Consider the following 10,577-nt stretch of genomic DNA (forward strand, 5'->3'; position numbering starts at 1 on the left):
AGATTAGATGAGTTTTTTTTAGATTCCCTACAGTGTGGAAACAGGCCCTTCGGCCCAACAAGTCCACACCGACCCACCGAAGAGCAACCCACCCAGACCCATTCCCATACACCTAACACTACGGGCAATTTAGCGTGGCCAATTCACCTGACCTGCACATCTTTTGGGCTGTGGGAGGAAACCGGAGCGCCCGGAGGAAACCCATGCAGACACGGGGAGATTGTGCAAACTCCACATAGAAAGTCGTCCAAGGTGGGAATTGAACCACTGTGCCGCCATGCCGCTCATAAGGTCAGAGAGAGAATGAGTTTTGAGTTTGGCAGAGAGAGATACATTAGATCGCTGTGGTTCACAACACAAAATTGAGGTGGGAGATTAATGAGACTGAGTTCATCAGGATTTAAACAAGGCAGGAAGATTTGCCTAGCTTTGGCCAGAGGGAGGACTCTCCAGGGCAAACATAAAAGCCAGATTGGGAAATACCATGGAGGAGATAGGGACAGCTCACTGTTGGAGAGTTTTGGGTGGCGTTATTTCACAGAAGAAGCCTTTCTGCAGTTAGAGTACAGGTTCCCGAAAAAGAGTGTTAAGTCAATGTCACTTTTAGTTTGTTACAGTAAAAGTTTTCAAACTTGAAAATTTGTTATGCAATTCTTTCAAGTTGGCAACTGGGAATTCAATATCTTTGAAAAACGTTTGTGCAACAATATACAACAATTTGCATTGGTATAGCACCTTAACTGTATAAAGCATCCAAAGATGCTTTAATAGGAATGTAATTGAACAACCTTTCACTCTAGGCCATGCAATAAGATACCTGGATGCAGGATCAAGTGTTTTGTCAATGAAACAGGTTTGAGGAAGTGTCACAAAAGGACAGAGAGAGTGATGGAGACTCCGAATTTTAGAAAGCAAGGAATTGCATGAATCAATAAATTATTCATTTATTCTTAGGATGTGAACATTGCTGGCAAGACCCTATCACAATTGTCCTCAAGGTGGTGGTGAGTAGCCTCTTGAACTGCTACACCCATATGGTGTGGTTACATCTGCAGGGATTAGGGGGCAACTTCTAGGATGTAGACCCTGTGACAGGGAAGGGGCAGTGATATATTCCAATTCAGGTTGGAGAGGAACCTGGTGGTGTTCCCTGTGCTATCAGAGTCATCCTAGGTGGTGTAGCCTGTCAGTCTGGAAGGTATTCAAAGGAACCTTAGTGAGTTGCTGTGGTGCATCCTATAACTGGTCCACATTGCTCCCATTGTACATACATGCTCAGGGAATGAATGTCAAAGGTGGTGGATGGGATGTCAGTCAGCAGGCTGCTTTATCCCGGATGGTGTAAAGTTTCTTGAGTGTCATTGGAGCTGCACTCATGCAGGCCTAAGAGTATTCTATCACACTCCTGACTTATATCTTGTGGATCAGCTCTAGGGAGTCAGGAGGCAAGTTGTGGCTCACAGAATCTCCAGTCTCTGCCCTGCTGTTGTAGCCACAGTACCTATATGTCTGGTCTGGTTGAGTTTCTAGTCAATGCTAATCCCCAGAATGTTGGTAGTGGAGAACTCATCGATGGCAATAATCACTGAATAGGGAAGTGGTTAGATCCTTTCTGTTGGGAGCTGGTCATTGCCTGTCACTGGTACACCCCACAAATGTTACCTGCCACTTCTCAGCCCTGGCCTGCATGTTGTCCAGGTCGCCATGCACATGGACACAGCTTACTTCATTATCCTGGAAACTGGGAATGTGCTGTGCACTGTGCAATCATCAGTGAACAACCCCATTTCTGATTTATGGAGAAAGCAGCTGTAGATAGTTGGGCCGAGGGCACAACACGGAGGAACTCCTGCAGAGAGATGTCCTGGGGCTGAGGTGGTTAGCCACTAACCACCATCTGCTGTGCTCGGCGTGACTCCAGTCAGTGGTGAGCTGTCCTCTCATCCTCTTTGACTTCAACCTCACTTCTCCCTGTGTATATTTAACCTACATAGACAGATGGATAGAAAGACAGACAGATAGACGGATAGATAGATAAATAAATAGACAGAGGGATAGACAAGCAGATAGATAGATAAATAGATGGATAGATAGATAGATAGACAGACAGATTGATAGATGGACAAGCTGGAAGAGGTGCAGGGGCGGGCTGCCTGAGAGTGGCTGGAAGGTGGGGCTTGCTGGGTATCTGTAATTTATACACTTTTTAAATTTAATTGGACTATCTTAAATGTGCTTGCTATTTTGTGATGACTGAAAGTAGAATTTGAGGTATGTCCTCATTTCCCTGAAAACTGGTTGAACGGTCGGGTTTGGGTCCTGGCTTTGCTGCTCCTCTCCTTTGTAAACTGCTGTTTCGTTGTATACAGCTGTTAATGTTAACTGTTTTGTAAACTGCAAATTGTTTAATAAAATATAACCAGGAGAAAGGAAATTAAAATAGATAGTTAGACAGATAGACACACAAACAGAAACAGATTCTTGATCAGGAAGGGAACCAAAAGGTTATCGGAAATAGACTGAAAAGTGAGGAATGTTGGACTAGCCACGATCTTATTGAATGGTGGAGCACGCTCTAAGGGGTGAATGGCCTTCACCTGCTCCTATTTCTTACAGCATGGAAACAGACCCTTCAGTCCAACTCTGTCTCTACATTGCACTTAGTTGAGTAGAGTATTGATTCTAACATCATGGTCACCCGACCTCTGAAATTCAGCTTTTTGTTCACGTTGGGGTGAAGACAGTAACAGGTCAGGAGCCAAGTAATCCTTCCAAAATGCAAATGGAGAACCAATGAGGTCATTGGCGAGTAGGGGCGGCCTGATAGCATGGCAGACCATTCCTTCGATCACTTTGACCGTAAGCAGCTGGAAAGGGCAGTAATTGGTTGGGTCTTTGGTCCTGCTTTTGGTAGACAGGACATACTTAAGTAACTTCTTGCTTTGCCAATGTTTTCGCTGTGCTGGGGAAGCTGGGCGAGAGGTATGGCCGTATATAATGAGGTAACGGATGGGTGGGACACATGTGAGTCAGGGGGCAGAATCTCAGATGAGCTCACTACTGCAGAGGAAGTTACACGTGAAAAGAATTGCTGTTTGCTTTTGCTCCCCAAAACTCCTCCTTCCTAAAGCAAAATGCAAGCGATTATAAAAATGTACAAATGCGACTCATATCAATCAGAGTCATAAAGACGTACAGCACGGAAACAGACCCTTCAGTCCAACTCATCCATGCGGACCAGATATCCTAACCTAATCAAGTCCCATTTACCAGCACTTGGCCCATATCCCTCTAAACCCTTCCTATTCATATAGCCATCCAAATGCCTTTTAAATGTTGTAATTGTACCAGCCTCCACCACTTCCTCTGGCAGCTCATTCCATACACGCACCACCCTCTGTGGGAAAAAGTTGCCCCTTAGGTCCTTTTCAAATTTTTCCCCTCTCACCCTAAACCTTTGCCCTCTAGTTCTGGACTCCCCCACCCCATGGAAAAGACTTTGTCTATTTATCCCATCCATGCCCCTCATGATTTTATAAACCTTCATAAGGTCACCCCTCAGCCTCCGATGCTCCAGGGAAAACAGCCCCAGCCTATTCAGCCTCTCCCCATAGCTCAAATCCTCCAACCCTGGCAACATCCTTGTAAATCTTTTCTGAACTCTTTCAAGTTTCACAACATCAATCCTCATGGAAAACATGGCAAATCATGGAAGGCATTCATCTGAGACCACCTACCTGTACATTTCCCTCGCCCACCACAATCTCGGCAGTATAGGCATATTGTACAAGCTGCTCTAAGGCCTGAGGGTCAATATCATGTAATGTAACATGTGTTTGGCGACTCTCACTCATCTCATCTGCAAGCAACGACAGAAAGAAAAAACACAGAAATAGTTTATGGTGAACCTGAATGATCACGTTTGCTTTACCTGTTGCCAGTCATGGTGGCGATGGTGGACAGGAGGGAGATATCATGCTGGGGTTTACCTCCATCACTTCATCTACATGGTGGAACGCTGCACAGACAAACAGTTTATTCTCAGCTATCAAAGGTCTCACTGAAACAAGCCCAACATAATCTACCCAGGAGGAGGTCGAAACTCCCCAGCTGATAATTCACAGGAGTCAGCATCAGGGGAAAAAAAAGGGACATCCCATTTATCCGCTCCCATTGGAATTTCATAATTCCCGCATCCCATCCTCTCTGTCCCACCTAGGTTCCATTGTCACATGCCCTATGACATTCAACACTTGTAAGTCAACTCAATCATTTGTCGCTTATAAAGGGGTACAGACACCATGATAGAATTCACAGCAAAACCACTTGATCTAAACTGATGCATCATGTTCCACACCAGCCTCCTCCTGACTGATCTAACCTTGCATTGGTGTCATGGGGACTTCCTTATTAGACACACGGAATAACGGTCGTGAAACAGGAGTTCAATTCCCACCTCCGCAATTTACATTCAGCTCATTAAAAATCGATGATAATGAGTAATGACAATCTTGAAATCACCAGATTGTCTTAAAAGTCTTCAGGAAATCTGCCATTCTCCTCCAGTCTGGCCTACAAGCAATTCCAGGATGTCAATGTGGTCGATACTTATTAGCCATTTCAAATGGCCTTGAAGGCCGTTCATTTTAATCTCAAGAACAATGAGGGCAGGTCAATAAACCCTAACCCTGTCCCCCTCCAACTCTATTTTGATTTAATCCCTGCCCTCCCCTTCACTGTTTAATCACACAGCATTGCCCTCTGAGAAGGGCACTGCTGGTCACTGGCCACCCTGGTATTTCCTTTCTTCCTGGTGGTGGAAATTGAATAAAGATTTGTACACCTGTTGTCTTTCACTGTGTCTAAGACCTGCACACACACGACAAAAAAGAAAAAGAAAAAAAAAGAAAAAATAGAAATAGGGGAATATAACCCAGAGAATTAGAATCTCCTCAGTTTAGAGCATTGACTCTGTGCTGGCTGGACCACAGTCAGTGTGCAAAAGAGAAAAGCAAAGAAAACAAAAACAAAAACACTGTCCCTGCTGGGAATGTCCAACCCAACTAGTTACCCTTCTGGGGTTTGAATTCATGTCATTGGGTCAATAGGCCAAATTATTCCTCAAGTAACAGAGCCACTGTTCCCTTATACTGTCGCATCCCAAATTATTGCAAGAGGTTATTGATACTTTCACTCAACAAGCAACCATACTGCAGACCTGAAAAGGGGATCATCAATTTCGCCTCTCAGCTTTTAGAAACTTCAAAATGCATTCACGGAGTTTTGGAGATGCTGGTCTCTGGTGGAACATTCAACTGAGAAGCACTGCTGGCTGGACAGGAGTTGTGACCAAGTACAGGATGAGCTTGGACATCAGAAATCGTGGATATCAAGGGTGATAGGGACAGTGCAGGAAAATGGTACTGAAGTCAAAGAACAGTCATGATCTACTGAATGCTGCAACAGGAATGAGGGGCCAAATGGCCTTCCTCTATTCCCTAGGATCTTTTATTGGCATCATCATTCTGACGTTTGGACCACTCCTGGCTGCATCCTACTGTCCCGTTGAAAGACAGCACAAAGGGGCTTTGAATAGATCAACAATGTGGGGTTTGTAGTTTGTCCACTGGCACAGGTAAAGCAGGCAGGGGTGAGGAAGACAAGGTCAGGGACATGTTTTGCAAAATAATCCATATTTTCCATGGGCAGGAGCTCTCCACTCTCCCTGGTTCCACTCAGGAAAGCTTTATTAAATCAACCAATCTCCTATTCGAGTCAAATGGATATCCGCACGGCTTATAAACAAAAGGAAGGAGTAGTCATCCCAGTGATGGGTGGGCATTGAGCAGGAATGGATAGTTTGTTACATGCCTATTTGAAATACTGACCTGCTGCATTAGCTCCCCACCCTTCCTATAGCTTTCAGGAGCTCTTACCTCTTTGGGTCTCTCAATTTGCTACTTGCTCCCAAACTATTAAGCTTAGTGGCTCTCCTCCCTCATACAAATATCTATTTTGACCAATGACATTTTGGAAAATAAAATCTATCCTGTCTTCTTTGAAGACACCACAGGGGCTCAGTGGTTAGCACTGCCCCCTCACAGCACCAGGGACCCAGGTTCGATTCCCGCCTCAGACGATTGTCTGTGTGGAGTTTGCACATTCTCCCCGTGTCTGCGTGGGTTTCCTCCGGGTGCTCCGGTTTCCTCCCACAGTCCAAACATGTGAGGTCAGGTGGATGGGCCATGCTAAATTGCCCCATAATGTGCAGGGATGTCCAGGCTGGGTGGATTAGCTACAGAAAATGCAGGGTCACGGGGATAGGGCATGGGTCTGGATGGGATGTTGTCTGGAGGGTTGGCACAGACTCGATGGCCTAATCACTTCATAAGACATTGGTGCAGAAGTAGGCCATTCGATCAATGATATGTTCCTCACCTCCATTTCCCAGCCTTCTCCCCGAATCCCTTCAACCCATTACCAATTAAAAATGTGTCTAACTCCCCAAGTTTACTGACTGTCCCACTTTGGGGTAGCGAATTCCACAGATTCACTATCCTTTGGGAAAGGCCCCTTTGTGCACTGTAGATATTCTATAATTTTGTTCACGCTGAAGCCAGTCAAATCTTTGTTTCTCATTTGGGGCAAATGTTAAAAAAAATGTATTCATAGGCGTGGGCATCACTGGCAAAGCCAGCATTTCCCATCCACACCCAACTTCCCTCAAGGGGAATACTGACAGAGCAGCCTGGTACCCGCTGCTTGCTTCTTATTCCAGATTTTCACACTTGTAATTTTTCCTTGCCGCTGATCCCGTTGTAACAGGAACGACAGCCAGCTGGTTTAATCGTTTGGAGACAGACCTATAAAGAAAACCGTGGTACTTACTGGTAAACATGGCGTGGAAGTAAGGGCTACATGAGGCCAGCACCAGTTTGTGGGCCTTGATTTCTTTATTGCCCACGTGCAGAACGATATCACACAGCAACCCCCGTTGCCTCATTCGGTTCATCGATACGAAAGCGTCGTGGTAGTGGCGCTTGGAATTGTGGGAGATACTGTGGCCATCACGGTTCAGCAGCTGCATACCACCCTCCATGACAGGACTTCTCTCGGAGGTGCCTTCTTTTGCAGGTTTCACTCTCTGTGACTACAGAAACGGGAAGCATCACATCGACAAGAGGCAGCAACAACATTGTAACAGAAGAAATAAGAACATTCCTAATCATTAGGCTATTTGGCCCATCGACCATGACCCATCCCTCAATATAATGATGGCTGATCTTTTACTTCCCCTCACATTTTCCTGCCCTTCACCATAATTCCTCCATGCCCCAAGACATCAACAATCTGTCTACCCCTACCTTGAATGTGCAACATGAAGAAGCAGCCACAACCCCCTGGGCTAAGAACTTATGAAACCTCTGAAAGGCAAAAATTCACCTCCTTTTAGATCCAAAATAAGTTTAGGATTCACAAGCACAGTTCATAAGTTTCTTGAATAGGGACAAAGAGAAACCCAAAGACCTAGTGAAGTGCCGGCCTTTATTTCTGGAGGACGTGAATACAAGGAGATAGAAGTCAGGTTTCAGCTATAGAAAGCTCTGGTTAGACCGCACCTGGAGCAAGGATAGTGGCTCTGGGCATCACAACTTAGGAAGGATGTACTGACTTTGGAGGGAGTGCAGTAAAGATTTACTGGAACAATCTCTGGACTTCAATTACAATGAGAGGTTACACAAAGTAGGCCGCGTATCCCTGGAAATTTGAAGGTGAAAGGATTTGCTCGAAGCTTAAGATTTTAAATGGAAACAGTTGGATATAAATGATTTCTGTTGGTTGGGGAGTTTTGAATGAGTGTTTAGAGATGAACTGAGGCAGACCTTTCAGGAGTGAAATACAGAAAACTTAGAAACACAAGTTTTGGATACTCATCTGGATCAGGCACTTGATGATGGGTTGATGATTAATTTTAAAAAAGGTTGGTGGTTCTTTTGTTCACCAAAAGATATTAAAAGCTATATCTGGGATAAGGGTAGGTTTATGGAACTGGATCAGCTATGATAGAACCTAACGGAGGAACACAATTGAATTTTCTTCCTTTTTTCCTCATTCCCAAAGGGATAATGGGGATCCACTTTGCCATATTTCCCACCTTCATATTTAAACAGTTTAATAATTGGGGTTGGGAAGTGAAAGATGCATTTCAAATGAGGGAGGAAATGTTTGTCAAAACGAATGTTTTCTTCCACCTGAATATTGGACCATTGAATGAGGGTGAAGGACAGGAAAGTGTGAGGTGAGGCAGATGATAGGCAATTATTGTATTGAAGGGCAGATCATGGTCGATGGGCCAAACAGCCTAATGAATATGTGGTCGGCCATTCACAGTCTGAGTAATCTAAGAGAATCCAAGAACATGCCCTTTGGCAGGTCAAGCAATATCAATTATCAATACCCAGAAAAATTTAAATATTATTTGAAAACCACAGTACCATTCCAATAACAAACACAAAACAAACATCGTAGTCTAAAGATGGGATAGACCACTTGGGACTGAGATGAGGAGAACGCTGGTCATCCCAGACGGCGGTGAGCCTGTGGAACAGCAAGTGATTGAGGCCAAAACATCACATTTTCAGGCTAAAGGATCAGAGGGTACAGGGAGTTGGACGTTCAGCCAGGGTATGGAGTTGGACGTTCAGCCAGGATCATATTGAATGGCGAAGCAGGCTGGAAGGGCCAAATGGCCTACTCCTGCTCCTATTTTCTACGTTTACATTGACCAAGAATTTTGGCAACTTTCACTTTTGCTCCCGTGGGATTCTCCAGGTTGGAGGAGAGGTTGGACGTTGGATCACCACTGAACCCAGTTGTTTTGTTCAGACAGATTTCAGATTTCAGCCAATTAACTGGTGAAGGTAAGAATCGAATGTGAAGTGCAGCTTTCTCAGTCGCACTCTCGTAGCTCCAGCGCTCGGTGATTTAACTAAGAATCCTTGCTTTCGATCAGGCGTGAGGTAAAACACACCGAGGCAGCTGTCAGGTGACTCTCCGGCTGCTTCTAAAATTAGAGGCAAAATTTCTCCGTAGTGCCATTTTTTGTTTGAATAACCATCAATATCATTCTCTTGCGGCTGGAACTGATCCAGAAGGAAAGCTGCAGTGAGGGAAAGAAATGCAAACATAGCAAAACAAAACCTTATAAAAACTTATCTCAAGGGGGAGGAAAATGAGGGAAGGGAGATGAAGTTCCCAGAGATAAAGGGCTGAAGAGCATTGGGAAGTTACTTGTGTTGGGCTGAATGGCCTTTTTTTTTTAAACACAATTAGGAACAGGAGTAGGCCATTCAGCCCCTCAAGCCTGTTCCGGCATTCAGACTGTGGCCTAACTTCATATATCTGCCTTTAGCCCTCATCCTTTTGCTTAAAATAAAAGATTGTTCTCCGATTTAAAATTAACAACGTAGGAGCGAATTACTGCAGGTCCTGAAATCGGACCTGAAACATCAGCTTGCGCTCTCCTTCCATGGATGCTACCTGACCCACAGTGATCTCCAACAATTTGTTTTCAGGTAAAATTAACAATAATTGTTTGTGGGAATATCTTAAATATGACATTCATCTAACCAGTGCATGAAGCAGCTTATCCCACTTCCATTTGTTCGTTTATCTGTCAACTTAATCACACTGTTCCGAGGTAATATCCTGGGACCCAGGTTCAAACCTCTCCACTGCAGATCTTGTAATTTGAACTTAGTAAACTCTGTAAGTAAGAGTCTAATGATGACCATGAATCCATTAACAACTGTTGGAAACACCCATCTGGTTCACTAATGCCCTTTAGGGAAGGAAATCTGCCATCCTTACCTGATCTGGCCTACATGTGACTCCACACCTGCAGCAATGTCAGAGAGTCATAGTGATGTACAGCATGGAAACAGACCCTTCGGTCCAACCAGTCCATGCCATACAGATATCCCAACCCAATCTAGTCCCACCTGCCAGCACCCGGCCCATATCCCTCCAAGCCCTTTTTATTCATATACCCATCCAAATGCCTTTTAGCTACTGGTATGGATTGAGGATTGGCTGTCTGACAGAAGGCAGAGAGTTGGGATAAAAGGTTCTTTTTCGGAATGGCAGCCGGTGACAAGCGGTGTCCCGCAGGGTTCAGTGTTGGGGCCGCAGCTGTTCAAGTTATATATTAATGATCTGGATGAAGGGACTGGGGGCATTCTAGCGAAGTTTGCCGATGATACAAAGTTAGGTGGACAGGCAGGTAGTACTGAGGAAGTGGGGAGGCTGCAGAAGGATCTAGACAGTTTGGAGGAGTGGTCCAGGAAATGGCTGATGGAATTCAATGTGAGCAAATGCGAGGTCTTGCACTTTGGAAAAAAGAACAGAAGCATGGATTACTTTCTAAACGGTGAGAAAATTCATAAAGCCAAAATACAAAGCGGTCTGGAAGTGCTAGTCGAGAATTCTCTAAAGGTAAACATGCAGGTAGAGTCCGTGATTAAGAAAGCAAATGCAATGTTGTCAATTATCTCAAGAGAGTTGGAATATAAAAGCAC

At 44.7% G+C, this 10,577-nt stretch overlaps 1 protein-coding gene across 7 annotated transcripts in view; it reads right to left on the reverse strand.

Moving 5' to 3' along the window:
- Positions 1-10,577, reverse strand: part of klhl17 (kelch-like family member 17) — an 83,276-nt gene that overhangs the window by 45,690 nt on the left and 27,009 nt on the right. For 6 of the 7 annotated variants that reach the window (XM_043676136.1, XM_043676139.1, XM_043676138.1 and 3 more), the window contains 2 exons: positions 6,889-7,150; positions 3,738-3,859 (listed from right to left, as the gene is read on the reverse strand). In XM_043676136.1, the coding sequence (XP_043532071.1) occupies positions 3,738-3,859; positions 6,889-7,150 (384 nt within the window). Of the gene's footprint in view, positions 1-3,737; positions 3,860-6,888; positions 7,151-8,495; positions 9,161-10,577 lie in introns of all 7 variants that reach the window. The other variant, XM_043676140.1, reaches the window with a different exon arrangement.

Source organism: Chiloscyllium plagiosum, chromosome 34 (assembly GCF_004010195.1).
Source record: "Chiloscyllium plagiosum isolate BGI_BamShark_2017 chromosome 34, ASM401019v2, whole genome shotgun sequence".
Classification (NCBI taxonomy): Eukaryota; Metazoa; Chordata; class Chondrichthyes; order Orectolobiformes; family Hemiscylliidae; genus Chiloscyllium; species Chiloscyllium plagiosum.